At 36.5% G+C, this 22,102-nt stretch overlaps 1 protein-coding gene across 3 annotated transcripts in view; it reads left to right on the top strand.

Moving 5' to 3' along the window:
* ZNF385D (zinc finger protein 385D) overlaps positions 1-22,102 on the top strand; it is a 711,674-nt gene that overhangs the window by 351,263 nt on the left and 338,309 nt on the right. Inside the window, exon 1 of one of the 3 annotated variants that reach the window (XM_032259525.1) lies at positions 21,230-22,092. The exons of 1 other annotated variant lie outside the window; for it this stretch is intronic. In XM_032259525.1, the coding sequence (XP_032115416.1) occupies positions 22,071-22,092 (22 nt within the window). In that variant the 5' untranslated portion in view covers positions 21,230-22,070. Of the gene's footprint in view, positions 1-21,229; positions 22,093-22,102 lie in introns of those variants that run through there. One more of the 3 variants, XM_032259511.1, reaches the window with a different exon arrangement.

The following is a 22,102-nucleotide window of genomic DNA, read 5'->3' as shown; positions in this document are numbered from 1 at the left end:
ATATATATATATATATATATATATATTCTGCTTGTTGATTTTGTTTTTCATGAGCCATGCCCTGAATCAGAATTGTTTCTCTCGAACTTTCAAGAGCTGTCAGTGATAGCTTTCCTGATTGACTACAGGGTGCTTCGATGTTTAGATTACCCCTGTGAGATGAATAGGAAATGGGAGACTTGCCTTATTTCTGAACTCAGCCCTGCCACCTTTCACTTAGGCTCTTTGTATTTCTGTGGGTAGGGATAAAATGATGTAGCTGGGAGGAGCTTTGAAGAGAGATGGTTAGGTGTGTTAGGGGAGGAAGTAAGTATGTTTGTGGTGAGAAATGATTTTTGAAAAGCCAATAAATAGAAATGCTTCCAGAGAGAGGCACGTCTCAGAAGTGGTAGACAAGAGCCTAAGAAAATTGGGTATCACTATTTCTAAATGAGGGGCACCATTTGGCTTTCTTTTTAACTGTGGTGTGTTTAAATTTTTGCATTGAGTGTGTATGTTTGTAAGTTGCTAAAACTTCTAAGGGAATTATATTAGTTTGCCATTGCTGTTTAACAAACCACCCTAGAACTCAGTGACTTAAAACAGAAATTACTCATTATGTCTATTACTGGAGACATGCTGCATATCCTCTGGGGTTCATTTGATCAATGCTTGGCTCAGCTGGATGGGTTTACCTCAGCTGGGCAGCTGTGCTTCTTATGTCAGATTTTAAGCTAGTTAGGTGTCTCTATCCAACATGTCTTTTTTTCCTTGGACCAAGAGGCTCAGCAGGGTAGGTTTTTCTCATTGTGATGCCGGAGACATAAGAAAGCTAGGCAAAATACGGCACAGTTCATTTTATTAGTCAAACCAGCCACAAAGTCAAATACAAAATAAAGCAGTAGTTGAAATATAATATGCCTTATTAGGGGAAAGAACTACAGAGTTGCATGGCAAAGGGCATGGATATGAAGAAGGGTGAAAAATCAAGCTCAAAGATGCAGTGTCCAGTGGGAAGATCTATGTAAGCAACTTCACAAATGTTATAATGATTAAGTGTGAAGTTCATGGAGTGTTTCAAACGATTCCTCTCTCTCTGATCATTTTGAAAGCCTTTCTTCCCAATGTACTCTCAGAGAATACTCTATATTTAGAACCTGATGACTACCTGTTAACTGCAGTGGTGCTGGGATAACCCATGAAAATGATGCTCTGCCTGCCTTCTCTCACCATCCTGCCCCAACCTGGGTAAAGAGAGAGGGCATTTAGAGATGATGTGGGATCGAGGAAAGGCTCTTATCCAGAATTTTATAAATATTTATTTTTTTAAAAAAAAGTAATTTCAGGCTGATGTGACAAAAAATGAATTCCTGACAAAGATCAAAAAATGGTTTATGTCAAGAGTGGATTTATCCAAATGCAAATATTTTAAACAAAACAGAACTTTGCAATTGTATACAGAAGCTATTCCCTCAAAGCCTACTGGGGACATTTTCTAGTTTACATAATGTAATTAAATTCAAGCCTGATGAATTCAAATTTATCCCAAAGATATTATTGGCAACATGATCCCATGTGGGGAAAGGGCTGAGGAAGTAGCATGTTTGGGGGCCAAGAGAGAACTAGAAAATCATATCTAAAGCTCACAGCAATTGTTTGCAAGGATTCCTCTGTAGCGCTGTTCAGCAGCCATAGGGAGGGAACTGGGAACCTTCCTGGAACTAGTATTCGCTCTAAAATCTATTTGTTTGTCTGTGGGCAGGAGAAAAAGTTTGTTTTTGCCCAAAGGAGTAGCAAATATGCCTTTCTCCTGGGGTTCTAGTAGCTGGAAAAAGTAATGTTTCTTTTTGCTTTGTGTAATTGTGATTTGTAAGCATCACTTGTATGTATTCCTGATTCAATTTTACTTTCCTTTTTAAGATAATTGCTGATGCTACACCTAAAAATTATATTTCCAGGATCTCATATAAAGTTTTTTTTTTTTTGTTATCTCTAAATTACATTAAGTACCTTAGGTAAGGTAAACATGAATGATCAATAGAAAAATGATCAAGGGATAGGAAGACAAATTCACAAAATTTCTTTAAGCATTAACTTATCTTACTAAAGGAATAATAAATAGAAATAATGATAGAATGCTAGTTGTTGCTTATCAGATTTAACGAACACATATGTCTTTCTTTTTTAAAGGATATTCAATGCTGGTTATGGTGGAGTAAAACTGAGCAGTCACACACAGTACTCATGTGATGTGATTGTAAATTGGCATAATCTTTCGGGACAGGAATTGAACAGTATGTACCAAAATTATTTGCAGCAATTTTACACTTTAACCTAGTAATTACATTTCAAGGCTTTACCTAAGGTAGCAATAAGTAATAAGCACAAAAACTAAGGGAAGAGGATGTCCATTGCCATTCTATATCTAACAATGAAAAGTTGGAAAATAAGTGTCCAAAATAAAAGTATGTTTATGTAAATATGACACAGTCATAATAGAGGATCTAATTAAAATTTAATATTATATTTTGGATAATTTTAATGATATAGAGAAGATTTTGATTGTATAATATACCAAAAATTTGAAATACCAAGAAATAATATAAAATTTTAATATGTCTAAAATATACATCACAGTATATTAAACTATATAATTGACTATCTGAAAGAAAATACTGCTAGTAGTATTTGTCTAAGGAATTATGAGTACTTATCTTCTTCTTTACAGTCTTTCTTAAATTTTTTCAAATTTTTAAACAAGAGCATGTCATAATTTTATAATTACTGAAAAACGCTATTTGTACAAATGAGCTCTAGAAAGAAATGTGTACTATTTATAGCTCAGACAATCTAAAAATGTATTTTAGAAGCATATTCTTAATAAGAAAATGATTATTTCCTGTAATTGAATACTTTATATATTTCAGTATAAAATTTAATTGTGGGAATACAAAAACAACAGATATCTATGAAGGAGGAGATAATGTACAAATAATCAAAATAGTCATAATAAATTATGGAAAACTTTTATTTGGAAATCAGATACAATGTAAGGTCTTAATGGCTGAAGAAATAGCCAGGAGAAGTTCAACTTCTCATAGGTATAAATAGTTTTTCTGAGAGCTTAAACTACTTTTGGAATAATAGAGCAATAAAAGCAGTCCTTTCCAAGTGCTCCTTTATCCCCCACTTTCTTCCTTTTTTTTTTCGTTTTTTGCTGGCAGAGACAATTCCTCTCTGGGCATAACTTTCAAATGACTTTGGGAAGTATCAGGTGATTGTGCCAAGAACGAAATCTCTAGGCTGATTTAGGAAAGAAGTGCCAATTTTTGCTGCAAATACTTTGCAATCCTGCATTGAAGAGTTAAAAGAAAAAAAAGGAAACATAAGTGACACAGAAGCAAATGGTACTTAAAGCCCACCCCTCAACCCGATGAATTTCCTTGATTTTCTCTGAGTACTTTACACTCGTAATGATTTCCTGCTTCTTGAGTCACTCCCTATGTGATGGAGCTGGCTTGCACTCTCTTGCAAGAGTAAATTATGCTCATCTCTTCTCAAGTTATGTCATGTGTCTTATACCCTGAAATTGATGTGTTGGTGGGTGTATTTTAACTGCTTAATTAGATTCCATTTGGCTATTTCACTTAGCATGTTCTTAAGAGTCCTCTATGTTGCAACATGTCAGAATTTTCTCCATTTTTAAGGATAAATGATACTCCATGTGCGTATGTATGCTACATTTACATTCCCACCAACAATGCATGTGTTTCAGTTTCTCCTCATCTTCATCACTACATTATTTTCTATTTTTTCTCACTGTAATGCATATGAAATGATATCTCATTTTGTTAATGTGCATTTCCCTAATGTTTAGTGCTGTTGAGCATCTTTTTCATATGCTTATTCACCATTTGCATATCTTCTTTGAAAAAATATTTATCGGAGTTCTTTGTCCATTTTTTAAGCAGCGTGTTTGTTTTTTTGTTGTTGAGTTTTAGGAGTGCTCTCTATATCCTAGATAGTACTCTATTATCAGATATATGATTTGCAAATATTGTCTTCCATTCTGTGAATTGCCTTTCTACGCTTTGGTAGTGTCTTTTGATCAACATTAAAAATATATATTTATAAAGTTGTGTTAGTCTAATTTTTCTTTAATTTCCTATCCCTTTGGTGTGATACCCAAGAAATCATTGCCAAATTCAATGTGATGTTTTGCCCTATGTTTTCTTCTAGAAGCTTTATATTTCTAGTTCTTACATTTAAACCTTTAATCCATTGTGAGTTAATTTTCGTAGATGGTTTTAGGTGAGTCCATTTACATTCTTTTGCTTGTAGATATCCAGTTTTCCCAGCACCATTTGTTGAAGAGATTATTTTTCCCCATTGAATTTTCTTACCTCCTTGTCAAAAGTTATTTGGCCATATAGAAATAAACCCAATGGTTTATTTCTGGGCTTTCTATTCTATTCCACTGGTTTATATGTCTTAATGCCAATATCACCCTATTTTGAATACTGTAACTTTGTAGTATGTTTTAAAATCAGGAACTCTGAGTTCTCCTTTTTGCTATTTATGTTCAAGATTATTTTTGCGATTTAGGGTCTTACTTAGTTTTTAACCATTGCCTTCCCTCCCTCCCCCATTTGATGGCCTTGTTTCTTGGTGGGAGATGCTATTCCTGGCTATATGCAGTCAGCCATCTTGGCTCTTCTTGCTATCTCTATTTTATTCACATTCTACTTTCTTTTTTTTTTTTTTTTTTTTTTTTCTCGCATCTTTCTTCAACTCTTTGACCATCTTTGAGTCAAGTCTTTGTCTAGTGGAGTTGTTGTCAAGTTTTTTTAGAAACAGTTTCTGTTGACTTATTTTTTTCTTTTGAATGTTCCAAAAATTTCTATTTCTTTTTATTCCTTGTGATTTTATTTTATTTTATTTTTTGCTAAAAACTGGAAATTTGAAGCTGAAAATGTGGCAACTCTGAAAATTCTGTTACCCTCTTCCCCGGGACTTGCTGGATTATATATTTATTACTTATTATTTTGATTTATTGATTGTTTTAGACTGTGCCTGTGCCAAGGTTCAACCTGAGGTGAAAAATTTAGGCTTCCTCTTTTTTGTTTGTTTGTTTTTTGTTTTTTGTTTGTTTCTGAGCCCATGTCTTTCCTTGGGAATGCACAGTCAACTTTCTAAATTTCCCACTTTCCTTGGGAATGCACAGTCCACTTTCTAATTTCCCATTTATTTAGTTGTTTCCCTAGTCTTTAATGTCTGACTCCAAAAAGGAGAAATCTAGAAAAATCAAGGGAGAGAAAGAATGGATGCTGGATGCGTACTTGTTACATTCCCTGGACCTTGCTTCAGTTGGGGATGATGAGTTTGTAACAAAGAAGGGAAGTGTAATAACAGTGACCACCCACCTCTTTGTCTGTACCCCTGTGATCAGAAACAGTCATCAGCGATCAAAGCACATATCCCAGTATTTGGAGGACAAAGTCATTTTTGTCTGCCCTGGTTCCTACAAGCTACGTGCAAGTTATTTCAGGACAGATGTACAGCTGCCTGTCATGGGGCTACATGGGGAGGGGTTGCTGCTACTCTACGAGCTACAGTTGATAAAAAAATTAACTCCACTTTACTGTCCAAGCCTTCTCCTAGAAGTTTTAAACCTTCAATAGACTCCAGAATTCCAAAATAGTTATATTAAGCAGATTCTGCGAGTGCAATTGTTGTCTAGTTGAGGAGACAGATTCCTAGTGCTTTCTACTCTGCTATTCCCAGGATTCTCAATAGTAAATTTCTTTCTATGTTAATATAGTTACTTTAAATATATAGAGGTTAACATTATGCTATTAAGGTATGATTAATAATGATATAGTGCTCTTTTTCTTAACATTTTATTCTGATTATAAAATAGGTAATAACTCTATTTTCAAGAAAGTCCTTTGTCTTTGTTCGTACTCAAAATGCAGGTATTAAGTCCCATGACATGAATGGCCCAGGGATTCTCTCATTTACTGCATTCATCTGTGTCTATATCCCACTAAGTTATCTCCTTCTAATATCTGTTATTACATACAACAAAACCAGAAATGTACAAAATGAGTGTGTTTTTCCAGTTCTCTCATGATTAGAATGTACTTATGTAAATAATTACAACAAATAATGACAATGTAAAAATAAGAGCATTCTTTTAATTTTTGTCTAGAATTTATGACAAAGGATGCCTCATTTGAATATGTTATGAATATTCAAGATGATATAAAATATTACATACATTCTTGTGCTTTATAATTGTAAAGAAATTTAACTTCTTCAACTACTAAAATGTTCCAAAAGAGTGGTCATATTTGTCTTTTATCTAAATACTTTCAAGTACCATTTTAAATATTTATATCACAATATATAATCCCTTCTCTTCTTTTCTTTCAATCTTCTCTTTCCCTCTCTTCCTCTCTCACCCCCCACCTCAACCGTCCTTCCATTCACCACTCATGAATTCATCCATTCATCTACTCGCTCATCTGTATACCAGGTATAGATTGGGCACCTACTATGAATCAAGCTCATGAGACCCTGGATATACAGTGGTGACTCTGGCTCTGCCTTTAAGAGTCTTAGTCTAGAAAGGAACTGGCAAGTATGTAGTCAATGATAACAAATAGTATAATTAGTAAGAAGGGTGTGCTAAGGAAGCATGTTAAAGCGTTATCAGCAACAAAATGAAATAGTGTTCTATCTTAGGAAAAAATAATAAGTAAAATTTGTCAGAGACAAGTGGCAGTTGAGCTAAAAAGAGAAATGTATTTTGTAGGATGATTATACAAACCTAAGAAATGTATAGCTTTAGTCTTGTTTAAAGATGGCTATCTCACACTGTCCTTGCATTTGTCTGAGATCTGTGATTTCCGTAAGACTCTCAACTGACAATATTTGCTACCAAATTCTGTTTCAATTTAGGCTCAAACAGAAGTAGCTAGTGTGTGCACATGCATGTGTGAGGGTATGCGGAGGGGCTGTACATACATTATTTAGCCACTTTTCATGAATGAAAGGAATAGATAAGATTTGAAAAGACCTTGTATTTTATAGCTGCACTAAATACGGCCATTGAGCCCACAACATGAGTCAAGTACTGAATTAAGTAAGATTTTATGTTAATTGAACCTCATCTGGCTGTCTTCTTTACCCATAACCACAAATCCTTTCCAGTATATTGGTTCAACTACAAACAGTTTTTTCCAGTAAATACAATTTTAACTATGTGCTCTTAACTTCAAGGATCGCCACTACTTTATTTCTCTTTCTAACTCATATCTTCTCATTCTCCCTTTGCTCCATTTAAAATACCTTCTTTTCAATTTCAAATATTTTATCTTATTCTTCTTGTCCTTTGTTATTTCTCTCTGTTCTCCATGCTGTAACTGTTTCCGTAATGGGCCTTGGATAGTGGTTTAATAAATGTTCCCTGTTCTACTGCAGTATCTCCCTCAAGATTTGCATCTTACAGCAGATCCATAGTGAGTTACCAGAAATAAAGGGCAAAAATCAGTGAGTCCACATTATTATGACACAATCCTACTCTATCCTAAAACACAAACTCATCTTTAAAATGTGTTCTCACCATCCTTTAATACAGGAACCAAAGTCATAATTTCAGGTTCTAACACAGGAACATGTCCTATACCCATAACAGATAGGCAATAATTGTGGTGTGTGTCAAAAGTAAATGCTCTTCATTACTCTAATAATAAAAAGTTGATTATCAAAAAATGCACTAAAAACCTAAGGAATACATTACTCTCATCATTTCTATCTAAATCTTCACAAATTACCAGTGGAGGATAGATACTAGGAGAAAACAGGTATTTTATCTGGAGATCTGAAAGTCATTACTTGTTTCTTACAGAAACCATTGCTATTAACCCCATAACTACTGTTAGTTCACTTCCCAAATGCCCTGGATTCTTCCATTGTGACTAATTTTCATTTTTTTCTGTAGGCCACCATCTTTCCTTCCTTCACAATGCTGCTATCTTCTTTTCTCTTGTTTAAATGTAATCTAAAATCTAGTATACCATGCTTGGCTCTCACTAGTGTCAGTCTACTAAATCTTTTCCGATTGATTAAAGGTATAATACAAGAGATTACTAAGTGAGGAACAGACACATATTAAAGTTGCCGCAGGGAAAGCATGAGATAATTAAAAAGGTACATATGAAGACAAACCTTTGAATAACCAAAGCTTACCTAGCCTACATGTAAGATGGGCCTTTCTATTTTTCTATCCAGTGCATATTCTCTTTGTCTCTGTCTCTCTCTCTTTCTGTGTGTGTGTGTGCTTATGTGTTTCTCTGTTTCTTCCTCCTTTTATTTTTTTGGTATTTATACATCTTGCACATTAATCTATATTACCTGAGCCTGTATGACCCACTAGCTCCAGGGCCCGTCACCAACTGACACGTTCCTTCTCCATCTCTTAGTTTATGTTTTTGAGAACATACATGATTGTCTTAGTTTATCTTTTCAAGCTAGTCCACACAAGTCATGAGTCTCAGAAAATCACATTTAGAAGCCATCCTAATCAAATCAGTTATGTCCAGGGATGAGTAAGCATATAAACCTCAAAACTTATGGTGTTTTCCTCAAAGCGTCATTTCTTCCACACACCAGTGCCACTCTGTGTGTGACATAGAATTCAGTGCACATAGCACACTGACTCCATCATTTGAAGGCTAAACTGGGTCAATTGTCACTCAACTGTTCAGTTTTCATTCTTGTATTCAATGCTCAGCTTCCATGACAGCCAAAAACATTAATTTACTCTAAAAGTGGTTGGATTGGTGATTCTCAACTAGACAAGCCCAGCCATGCAAAATATATTTTTCATTCTTGCTTGCTATGTTTCATTGGCTGGCATGCAGATAGCAAACCCGAGCAAGGAAAACTGTGGCTATACCAGAGATTACAGCATTATTGCATATGTTCACCTCAAAGTCACCTGGATATATGAGAGCTTTATTTCCACTGAACAACTATTTAACCATTCTACATTTTGAATCCATAACCATGAGGCCCATTACTTTCCTGAAAATCCTTTGTGGTTTTTCAAATACTTGTTGCATTTCCTGATTTCCTTCAAACTACCTCTCCTACCTAGTACTATACCACTCCCCACTGTCTCTCCTTATTGAAAGTCTTCTAGCTCTTGTCTATATACAGCTTTATCCTCTGGGTCTTTGCATAAGCTGTTAACTATGCCCAGGATACTCCTTTATCTTTGTTTGACTAATTTCTGAGACATCTGAGATTAACCTCGTTCTTTATGTTAGATGTCAAATTCTCAAAAGCCCTTCTCTAACCTCCCTGATTGTTCATGTTTCCCTACTTTTCTGCCAATTTTCATCAGACTGTTGTAGCCGTTGATCTACCTTTGATTGCAGTATCTCATTGTTTGGAAAACTGTAAGCTCCAGGAGGCCAAAAATCTATCTCAAATACCCCAGTATCGCTGGGTCCATCGCAGTGCTTGACAAATGGTCGTTCAGTGACTATTTGTTAGGATAGTGAATGAATGAAAAAATTTAAGTATCTTCCAAATTAAGTGTTGGACTTCAAAGCAGGTGGTAAACCACTTGGTAACACCAAAGCAGAGATTAAAAGGAACTGACTGTGCACAGTTTCTGCCAGGTAGATGCTACATGTATCTCTGCATCACAGATTTTTCCAAGGCAAAGTTGTTTTTTTTCCTCCAGAGAGTATGATTTTATTTAACTATGACAATGTACTTTTAAAGATACATGTTATATATTACTGGTTTAAAACACGTGATACATTACTCATTTGAAAGGATGTTCCAAGAAGTTTTAAACACTAATACTATGGAAGTTCCTTAATGCTGATGTTTTTGTTCGTTCTCAAATTAATTAGGGTCTTTTTCTCCTTTAGTTTTATTGTCAAAGGTAAAAGAAAAATTTTCACTATATAGAAACCCTTGTGAGACTTTTATTGTCTTTTCAAAATAATGACACCCCTAGAAAAGATAAAATGCTGAGTGATTACCTTTGTTGGAGAGAAAGAGAAGATCATCATGATTGAATATCTCCTGGCAGACCTGACAGCTCAGAGGCATCACTGTTACTCAGAGCACTCAGATCCAGGTGTCCATTTAAATTCTGGGTTTTTCTCTCCTCAGACTAATTCCAAAATCAACAGGCCTCTGGAGAGAAGGTAAGCTTTTTCACAAATTGCCCATCAATTTCAAGAGCTTTGTAGTTACCATATTCTTGTCTTTGGAAAATTTGTCTTACTTATTTATAGGTACTTGGGACTTAATTTTATACTACCAAGCATTTGTTGAGTACCTACTCGATGACAGTGTCACAGAACACAGATGGGGATTAGCATGCAGGATGTTTATAAGGGAGGGCTCTATGTCAGCACTCTGGAAGGGAGAAGAGAAAGTTGAGCTGCGATGTAGAACCGAAGGCATCTTTCTGTGTTCTAGAGCTTGAATGATCCAACTTGTAAAAAGGTGTTCCAGGTTGATTCAAGACAAATAGGCCTTTTCAACCCCATATTGATCATTGGATATGGTCCATGACCAAGGACCAAACCTTGACAAGGCAGCTCTCTGCAGCTGAGTTGATGCCTATAGGGGCTGTCAGTGAAAGGCAGTCTGTCCGTAATACTTTCAGCATCTTAGCAACATGTCTGTCATTTTAGAGAGATCTGGACGGTGTATTACAGGCAGGCATTGTGAGATGAGATGATAAGTGACAATAAAATAGATGAGACATATTAATTTTGCCAAATGGAATTTTACATTAAAAACGAGAAAAGAGAACTAGTACGAGCCAAGAGATAAAGAGCATTTGTCTTGAGGCAGAGGGAAAGTAGTCACTAAGGATGACTATGGCAATGGAGAAAAGCTTCGGAGAGGAGCTGCCATGAGTGGATCACTGGGAATCAGCAGCATTTCAGAAGGTTGAGACCATGGAGAAGAGTCTTACAGGGTAAGGAGAAAGCATGATACAAGGCAGAGAGAAATGGTGTTGGTAGATGAATTGCAGAAGTTTGATTAGGAAGCAAAGAAAGAAGGATAGAGATAGTAGTGGAAAGGAGGAATGGATGGAGCAGCTGAATCCAATAGCAGAGATATTTAAATATAATTTTGAAGATATTAGAAAATCAAAATGGAAAGAAAATGGTCTTGCAATCATAATTTTAAGCCATCGTGACTTTAAATTTAGATTACATGCAATGTTTATCACTTGGATAATATCTGAAAAAAGCTAGGAAAATAAGAATCTGAGAAAATTGGATCTGTATTCTCTCATGACATATTTTTGGTTGAAGCTAAGTGACAGACACCCCCTTGAGAGTTGACACGCCCTCTCCACTCCTCCAAAGTGTCTTATCCTCTCTATAGATATATAATGAGTCCACCCTACAAGGCTTTATTACTTCTCTCATCTCTCTATATTGGTTCTTGCACTGATTGGTGACCTTTACTCATTCTCACATTATCACTTCATGGATAAGGAAACCAAGCCCCAAATTGGATATAGGCTTCCAAGATCCTACATTTGTCTTATCTCAGCTGAATTCTAAGACCACCTTGTCATAAATTTAAGTGGTAGTATTCAGAAGTTTCATTGTTAAAACTTGACTATAAAGTTCCATCATGTATTGGCCATCTATTGATGTGTAAAAAAAAATTACCCCAAATTTAAAGGTCTCAAATAATAATAAGTGTTTAACATGTCACACAGTTGCTGTAGGTTGAGAATTTGAGAGTTGCTTAGCTGGTGGTGCTGGCTAGGAGTCTCTCATGAAGCTGCATTAAAATATTGATCATGACTGCAGGTATGTGAAGGCTTGGCACAGTTTGAAGAATCCCTTTCCAAGGCAGCTCATTTACATGCATGGCAAGTTAGTACTGGCTGTTGGCTGGAATTTTCACTTCCTTGCCATGTGTACCTCTTCACAGGGCTTCTTGAGTATCCTCATAGCATGGCAGGTGGCTTTCCATAAAGCGTATGGTTCAAAAGAGAGAAGCAAAAGCCACTTTGTCTTTTATGACCTAACCATTAAAGTCACCCTCGGTCATTTCATAATATCCTACTGCTTACACGATCAGCCCTAAACTATGGATAACATTTAAAAATAATGCTAAATATAAATAAATTATGTTTAAAATATACACATATTAAACCAATCTTTCAAAAATATGACTCAGAGAGGATCAATACTACCATTGAATCATCACTTGCTTTGTTCTCTCAGCTAAATGCAACTTTTGCTAAATTGCTTTCCAGTAGTCAGAGAATAAGCCCAGATTTCTTATGAACTATGTTCTGTATTTAGTCAGTACTGTTCTTGATAGTGCACTAAGCATGATTATTCATGAAAATAATATAATGAAAAGTATGACCTTTTATTTCAAATGCCTAATCTGTGCATAGAGTTTAAAACAGTTTCTCAGTTGGAGACAGATTAGATATTTATGTTCCCCATGATTTTATAATCTTAAATATGAAATGTGAGGGTTACCTTCATATGAGTAGCAGTAATGACGTCCCACTGCATAAAAGTTCACTACCACAAAAGTGAATCTTTGTTTACATTTTGAAAATACTTTATAAGAGGCTATTACCAGTACAGAGAAATCCAGTTGATCAGATAGCAGTGAAACTAATGAAAAGCATCATGGAAGTGACAGCAAGATTAATTAAGTTCCTCCAGTTGTATTCATGTGTGGCTGTGCAGAGTTCCTTTGGGTAATGCTGCAGTTAAATGGTATTCATGGTGACAAATACTGCAGATTTCCAGAACTGACACTTTTGAGTCAAGGGTAAAAATCACATCCGGTCATTTTATCCACCAAAAGGATCAGAGATGAGCCGTCAGAATTATTAGTATGTTTGAGCAAAGCAAAGATGAGATTGAGAGATAATTAAAAGAATGTTGAAACTGTAATAGTTTATTTTCCCATTACACATTTCCTTTATGTATTTTAGACATTTTGACAGAGGAAGCCAAACAAATTTCCACCTACTGTATTTGACTGGAGGCACAGAATTATACACACTTGGAGATACTTTCAATTACTTTGTGAATTCTTGCAAAATTGGGGCACAGTTGCACTGTCTGCTCACTCTGTATAGTTGTTATCGCAGTATATATAAAAATGGAATGTTCATGACCTAAAACATCCAAATTTACTGAAGCTGCACTCAATTTATCATGAAGAATCTCTTTTTTAAAGGCAAAATAAGAAATTCAGTATAATGCTGTTTACTTCTTTCATTTTGTTTGCAAACATATTTGTGGTGCAGCTGGGTCTGGGAGGGTTGATTCTGAAATGGCTGCCCAGGCACCATAAATGAATTTTATTTTATGAAAAATTGGAAACTTCTGGAGTGTATAAGATCTTTCGGCCTGCTACACAAGATGTATTAACTCATGTTAATACATGACATGTCACCAAATGTCTTTGGAGGCATATCATTTTATTTCTGTCCTTGGAAATACTTTAAAGTTCATTTATGTATTTATTCAGCAAATACTTCCTACATTGTCTGTCAAATAAAATTTAAACCTTTATCCTGGAATGGGAGATCTCATCCCATATGGCATCTGTGTTTTCTTCTCTAACCTTACATTGCTTGAAGATCTTTTAAGAAACTTACTCTTTAATACCTAATTGGTTCTTGGTCTCCCAGACATATCATTCACAGTCCCGTTCTTCTTTTATGTCATTTGTCAGCTCTTTCTGCATGACTTCACTCTGGGTCAATAGTAAAGACACGGTTTAAGTTCCACCACTTGTAGCTTCTCAGGATTGCCTGAACCCCTTCACAGTTTCATCTTTTACCAAACCCTTATCCACCTGTCCTACAGTAGTCATTTGTTACCTTTGTTTTAGTTATATTTTTGGATATATGCTTCATTTCCTCATCTAAGATACCAAGTACTTTGAAAAACAGGGAGGTAGTAACTTAAACCTTCAAGTTCAGGACTTGTTATAATATGGTCTCCACTGTTATTCGTTTGTTTGATTTTTTACCAGTGATGATGATGGTTATAAGAATTTGGCTTCTATGAGTAAGGCACCGTACTAACCAAAGTTATGACATGGTGTCCATGTGATAATATCTATTCTATGTACATTTTAAGTGAGAGGCTAGCGGCTGCCTCATACAAAACTAGATAAAAATATAGACAGCTTTCTGAAGGGGTTTGTGAAGAAAAAAATAGAAGAAAAAGAAAGAGAGGCATGAGACAGAGAATCCGAGAACCATCAGAAAGGAAGTGTGTAACACTTCTTATTGCAAGAGGATCAGGACTATCGATCAGGACAAATGTGCAAATAAAAAACTCTGAGAGAGTAGCTAGGGATTTAACTTCGCCTGAATCACTTTCTGTCTGAAATCTCTGTTTTTTTGGGCTCCATATTAGCCTCTTTACCTGCTCCATCCACAACATTTCTGATGTGTCTCTTGCCTGACAGTTGACTGGCCCTATGGTTCCTAGCCGGGTTTTCCTCAGAGACTTGAAATTTCTCTCTTTAGCCTAAATACATGTAATTCTGACCATTGTCTCCTTCCACAGCGAGGGTTTCTGCTTCCTAAATCATAGGCAATGTCTGATGTAAATGGCATGTTCCAGTCACTAACCGCATACACCATGCCTTTGGGATACATTTCTGTATGTTCTAGGATATGGTAAAACCTCCAAGAAATTAACATCTAATATTTTCCTTGACTCCTAAGAGCCTTCATTCTACTGGAGGGATATCAACAACTGAACAGATCACTGAAATGCAATTTAATAAATACTATAATAGAGTTATATAAAGAGTGTTTGGGAGCTCATTAAGGGAATACAAGAATTTGACATAACCCTGGGGAAAAATCTTAGAAAACAAAATAGTTTTAGGTGGTAAATAAAACTTGTAAGACAAAGGAGAACAGAAAAGGGCATTCTTGCTAGAATATAACTTTATATTCTCAGTAGGATCAGCAGGAATCACCATGTGGAGGTAGAAGACTCGATAGATTTATTCACTCAGCATATATTTATGGCATTCTCCTATGTTTTCAAAACTGTCTGACGCATTGGTTATAGCATGAACATGGTACACACATGTCTTTGCCCTTATGTCTAGTCTGTTGTTTGGGGGAGAAGCAATAAACTGTAACCAGTGAATGAATGAACTGAAAGATGCTTTAGGTCATTTCCTCTGTGCGAGAAAAAGGTGAAAGAAGTTCCAAATCCTACTGCATATGTTTAAATATAAAGAATTCTAGAATGTAAGCTTCATGTATACAGAGGTTTCTGTGATTTGATTAGTATTCCTTTAGCACCTAGGACAGTACTTGGCACAGGAGTACTCAATAACTATTTTTTGAGCCAATAAACATTGCTATTCCACAACCAGCCCCTTCTGTCTCTCCATGCTGTTTACTAAGCCTTATAAAAAGCTCCTATTGACTGTTTATCAGACTAGAAAGAGTCACAAATATAAGACATTTAGGCCAGGTGTGGTGGTACATGCCTGTAATCCCAGCACTTTGGGAGGCCGAGGCAGTCACATCACCTGAGGTCAGGTGTTCAAGACCAGCCTGGCCAACATGGCAAAACCCTTTCTTGACCAAAAATACATGGCATGGTGGCATGCCCCTGTAGTACCAGGTGACGTTGTGACTATAGTGAGGCTGAGGCGTGAGAATCCCTTGAATCTGGAAGGCAGAGGTTGCCATGAGCCAAGCACCATTCCAGCCTGGGGCCTGGGGAACAGAGTGAGACTCCATCTGAAAAAACGAAAGAGAGGAATTTATCACATGTCTCCAAAGTCATTGAAATCCAGTTAAGTACAATTTTGGAATATTATGGTATTTATATTATGGTATTTATAAATATTATTATATTTATAAATATATATTTATTATATTTATAAAATATGTATATATTCCATAATATATTTATGGAATATTATGGTATTCATACATCACAATGCTAGTACTTTTCTTCTTGTAGATAATTAATTTTCCATAATGTCCCCAGGCATTTAATTTATATGGAAACATCAAGTAAGAATTTGAGAGTGAAACTGATTTATGAGTTTATAGCAGTGTCTACACAACTTTAAACATTCTGATTAAAACACTGCACAGATAAATTGGATTAGGCATTTGTTTTCATATGGACAATTTATTTATCTAATTTTCAAACTGTTTTGACATTGAATGGTAGTATACTAGAGGCCGACTCAGGCTTAAAATAGCCTTTCAGCACATGTCATTCATATGTCAATACATATGCATTCAAAAGTTATACTTTCAACAAATATTCAATCACTAACTACCCATATACTTGTGCTTTGGTCTTATAATGTCTCAGGGCTCAATGTTTAGTGTTAACCCTCTTCTCCTTTTTTAATCTATACTTTCTAAAAGATACTATCTGATCTCATGGATTTCATTATCATTTACAAAATCATGACTTCCAAATTTAAATATGAAGCCCAAACATCTCCTCTGAGCTCCAGATCCATATAGCCAAACTACTGTGAAACATTTCTACTTGGATATAATAAGAACGTCAAAACAAATATGCCCCCACACTGACCACCTTCTAACATCCACCAAAGCAAGTTCTCTCACAGTCTCCTCCTGAATTAGTGAAAATTCTGTCCTTCCAATTGCTCAGTCTTCAAACTGAATAATCCACTACTTTTAAAAAGTTTCCCATTGCCTGTCTAACCCATCAGAAAATTCTATTCACCTATTTTTGTACATATAGAGAATCTGACCACTTTTTCCACCACCACTGTTTCTTTCCTGGTCCAAGTCATGTTCTCTTTTCTGGATTACTACAGAGGCGTCCTAACCAGACACCTTGCATCAGTCCTTGCTCCCTTTTTGTCAATTCTTCATACATGGGTCATAGTGAACCTGTTAAAGCATGTCAAATAATGTTGCTCCAAAGGCATATCATGTAAGTCATAATAGCCAAAGTATTTCTAATGGCCTAAAAAGTTCTACACAATTTGGCTTCATCTTACCTATTTGAAGTCAACTCTTAGTTTACTTTTTAAGACCTACTCTATTCTGGCATTATTGACTTTGTTGTTCTTCCTGGAATTCATAAAGTGTATTCCCCATTTATCCTTTGTACTTTCTGCAGTGTTCTTTGTCCAGCATCTGGAATAATGCCTGGCACATTATACTCATTCATAAGTTGTTAAATTTATTAAAAAATGTTGAATGAATTAATAGATAAATAATGAATTCATTAAGCAATGAATTTGTATGAGGTCATGGAGTTAAAAAGAAAATCCTCTTTCATTTGGGTTACATAAAAGGCAAATTCCCTCGCTAAGTTTAAATGCTAGAGTAGGAATTAGTACAGTGTGCTATGTGAAAAAACAAACCTCATTTAGTCCTTTGGTAAGGAAAGTGTTCTCAGAAGACATAATATTTAAACAGACGCCCAAAGATTGATTACGAATTGCTTCAGTAGAGAGAGCAGGTAAAAGGGAGTGTAGTCTTCAGGGGAATTATAGCCATACATTCGGTTTCACACAGTGAAGAGTGTGAAGGACAAAATATTTACAAATGGAGGAGTGAATAGGAACCTGGTTGTTAAAGGCCTTAACTTCCTCGGTGGATAAAATATAGAAACAGTGAAGAGTATTGAGCAAAGGAGTTACACGATTATACCATTTTTAAAGATAATAACGGATCTAATATGGAGAATGAACTGGACATGGCAAACCTGAAGTCAGGAACACTGGATAAAATTTTATTGCTACAATATAGATAAAAGATAAAGGTGGACTAAACTAAAGCAAAGGGCAAGGCAATGGAAGACACAACTGAGCTATGCTAACTCATGCCAAATCTAAATCTCTGCTCCATGCAGCTATAAGAATTTGGAAGGACAAACACACTCACAAACTGTGGCCTGCAGTACCACCTGGCATCTGTACTGCATGAAATTTAAGAACAGCTGCTGCTAAGCATGGACAAATTAAATTTGTGTAAACTCTTTGCACAAAACACCATCAACCTCCAAGAATTGTCTTCAGGCACATAGAAAAGTGTGATGTCTTACACACAATACAGCTGTATTTAGGATGCTCATTCATTCATTCCCTCATTCACAAATATTTATTGTATAATGATAAGTAGCAGGTGCCATTCTAAGAACTGTAGATATAGCATTCAATAGATACAACCCCTGCCCTCACCGAGATTATATTCCAGTGAAGAGAAATCAAAATAAACAGATGTCTAAAATAGTGTGTCAGATGATGATAGTTGCTATGGAGAAAAATAAGGGAGGAAAAGAGGAAATGTCAGGGGAGGGACAAAGTTTATAACTAGAAAAAAGGAGAGTAAATTACTGCACTGATAAACCTTCAAGCAAGATTTGAATGAGATGAGAAATCAAGACCGGCAGCTACCTGATTCTTAGAACAGAGAAAAAACTTTCACTCAACCATGATATTTTAAATTCAAAATATGTAAGCGGTTCAAAGGCATTCTTTGTTTTAATAGTGCAAAGTATATTTTTACCTGGCAAGCAGGTTGGTGCTACAGCTGACCCCAGATAAACTGACTTAATTTACCCTCAGAAGCGCCTGGGTTCTCACAGATTCTTAAAGACAGATAAAGGTCGGGCTGTGAACCAGATTCTTCCCTAGAAGCCGCTAAGTCACCCCCTTGAGATGACATATGAGAGCATCTCTCAGGCACAGCTGGCATGTTCACAGTCCTTTATCTAGCCAAGATCAGCTGTGGCTTCATTTGGAAATCATTATGCTTCAAAATTAAAAAAAGAAGTATGTTGAATAAATGTATGTACCACCATGTTCATTGCAGTATTATTTAAAGGAATCACCCAAGTTGTCCATGAGTGGATGAATGAATAACAAAGATGTCATATATATACATAATGGAATACTCTTCAACCTTTTAAAAGAAGAAGATCCTCTCATTTGTGACAGCATGGATAAACCTGGAGGACGTTGTTGTCTTAAGTGAAATAAGCCAGGTGCAGAAAAACAAATACCCACTGATTTCACTTAGAGTATAAAAAGGTCAAACTCTATAGAAACAGGAATAAAATGGTTACCAGTGCTGTACTGTGAAGGCAATAGGGAGACGGTGGTCAGGGCACAAAACACGCACACACACGAAACAACAGCAGCAATCAAAAGAAAAAAGTTGCATTTTTTTCGTTTTTTCTTTATAAATATATACAAATAAAGAAATAAAGTAGTTTTAAGTAAAACAGGAAAAAGTATAGAATTAAAATAAAAATCACTTGTTTTCCATCTAGAGATAAACAAGTTTGTGTCTTAGGCTTCTACATTCCAGATAGCCCTTAATTGCATGGAAGGGGGATGCATACCCTGAATTAAATAGGACATCTTCCTTTTCTGTTTTAACACTGTATGGATATAACACTCAGTTGCCTCTAGAATGCCATATTCTTTCAAAGGCTACACACTGCTTTTTGGGGTATGCTACCAGACAAAGGCTGGCATGTTCTATTACCAGATACTCTCTGCTGATGTATTTGTTACCACATTGATATATTTGTTTCTGGAACATGCAGTGACACTGTTTTATTAGAGGTGACTTTTACTTGAGCCATTATGAAGAGCACATTTATTTGAAGAAGGAAACCTGTTGGAGAAATCTAACATACATTCAACAAATAGTAAGACAACTGTTTTTTTTTTTTTTTTTTTACTCATCACTTCATTGAGAAAGTTGCTTAACATCTCTGAGCAGCAGGTTCTTTGTTTGTGACATCTGTAGTATCGACCTTTCTGTATCTCAATTTGTTAGTAAGAAAGATGACATGTGAAAGTATCTTGTAACTGTCAAATGTCATGCAAATGTAAGGGTATTATTAGTAATTAAGGTAGTCCTCTAGTGTTTCAAATCTCCTATTTGAAACTCAACTCTCAATGCTTGCATCTTCCAACTACAGGAATTCAAACGGACCCAAAGCACTAACATTAAACTACAGTGCCCCCTAGCCCGTGTAGGAGGTCAGGGCAGCTGACAGGCTTCATGAATAAGCTCTACCACAGATGGTTCTTTTGCCTGAGGGAAGGAAGGGCTATTAATTGTTCTTTTGGACAACTTCCACTTGTCCAAAAGGAAAAAAAAAAAACATTTAGGCATTTTCTTCAGTACTTGTCTGTAAGATTGTTTTTATTTTAATTTTAAAAAGGGAGTAAAAAAGTAAACATTCTCTATGATTTAGATTTTTATCTGAGTTGCTTTAAATTAAGAGTATTTCTAAAAGAACAGCACTAGATTTATCTTTAGAGTCACTGTGATTTTTCTGATTTATATTTGATTATCTATTTTCATTCACCAAATTCTTTATAATCTAGTATGAGAGAGGATATTGGTCTTTGCGCTCTTTTCACAGAGGTAGAATGTGCAGTTAAGCTTTTATGCAAGACTGTACAGAAAGCTGTTATGAGCTTCAGCCCTCTAGTTTCTATAAACATTAACTCTGCCAAGAGATGTAGAATTGTGTAAGGAAACACCATATAATATTTTAATATCAAAATGTAGAAATATTTGCTATCCTAGTTTTATAAAAGCCCACATTAAAAATATATCAATTGCTTTCTTCCATAGACTACAGTTCTTTGTTTATCTTTAGTTCTTAATTTCATAAATTTTTACAGATATGCATAAGTTCAAATATTCCAGTATGTAAATTGGGTCCCAAAATGATGAATCCTTAGGAAAATGAACTTTCTGTATGAGTTTATTTTTCCATGCTGTGCATTTAAGTATTAATCAGCACAGCTTTCAGGGATTTCTTTCTAATATCCTTTTCTATGTAAGATAAGGACTGCAACTCATTATACCATTGGAGGAGCCAGAGGCTTTGCTAAAGCTTTGCCTTTCTTGACTGTTCAACCCAAATTTAATGGGAGCGTGTGTGTGTGTGTGTGTGTGTGTGTGTGTGTGTCTATATTGGTGGTGGCTGGACTTGAATTATGACACAATGTTGGTTGCCTTTCAGGCTACTCGTCTCTCCTTTTCAGGAGGTCAAAGATCATTTCAGCCTCAGTGTGCTCTCTAACTACCTAGTAAGGGAGGTAGCAAATTTGGTCCTGGGCAACTGACAGGTGACTTTTACCACCAGTTATTTTTCTTGATATCTTTCCATCAGCACAGCTCAGAGAGCACTCAAGAAATAAAAAATTACTCTTCACCAACTACTAGCTTTCTGGGATCTGATCACTTCTAAGTGTAAACCTCTATTACCCTAGCAATGGTCCCTTGCGTTCCTTTTATTCCTCTTGTATATGAACGCAAAAAATATAACAGCAAACCCTCAAACCTACAGCAGAGAGAAGGCAAGCACGGCACCAACCCTCTTCGTACTGCCTTTTTAACTTGGCAGGGGAGCTTAAATTTTGGAGAGAATGGTGGCATTCATAGGAGGGGCGGGGTAAAAGTGTTGTCTAATTACACGTTAATGGCAGAACTCGCCTTAACCACGTCCCTCCGGCACAGCGGTGAATTTCTCCTGCGTGCTCCTGTGCGGATCCCGAGACCCTTCTCGCTTTAAGAGAGCCTCCGGCGCCCCTCACTCCGCCCCTTCCCAAGTCTCTGGGCTCGTCAAAGCTTCCCGAGAGCCATGGTTGGTCCAGGCAGGCAATCGGAGCACCTCGTGGAGCGGCTGCTCACCCAGGGTGGGGTGGGGTGGGGTGGAGTGGAGGGGTCTGTTTGTAGTACTCTCAGTCCTGATGTCACAGGCGCGGCAAGGACATCGCAAGGAGGAGTCGGATTACAGTAAGGATGGGCAGTGCAGCAGGCAGCCCGAGCGCACTCTCCAGCCGCCGGGGATCGTAGCCCTGGAACGGCAGCCTGCGAGGCGCTCATCCCGCGGAGGAGGCACACTCTCGGCGCCCACTGCTCTCCACGCCGGGAACGTTTCCACCGAGTGTAGCATGAAACGGCTCTGCTCTGCGTGCCAGCCTGGGGTGAGAGCTGATGCTGAAGACACCGCGGTGGGGTTCCAGCTGTCTGATTAATGAGAAACATAATGTATTTTGGTGAGTGTGG

Source organism: Sapajus apella, unplaced genomic scaffold (assembly GCF_009761245.1).
Source record: "Sapajus apella isolate SASKATOON/1434 unplaced genomic scaffold, GSC_monkey_1.0 scaffold4, whole genome shotgun sequence".
Classification (NCBI taxonomy): Eukaryota; Metazoa; Chordata; class Mammalia; order Primates; family Cebidae; genus Sapajus; species Sapajus apella.
This window is presented reverse-complemented; position numbering and strand designations above follow the sequence as displayed.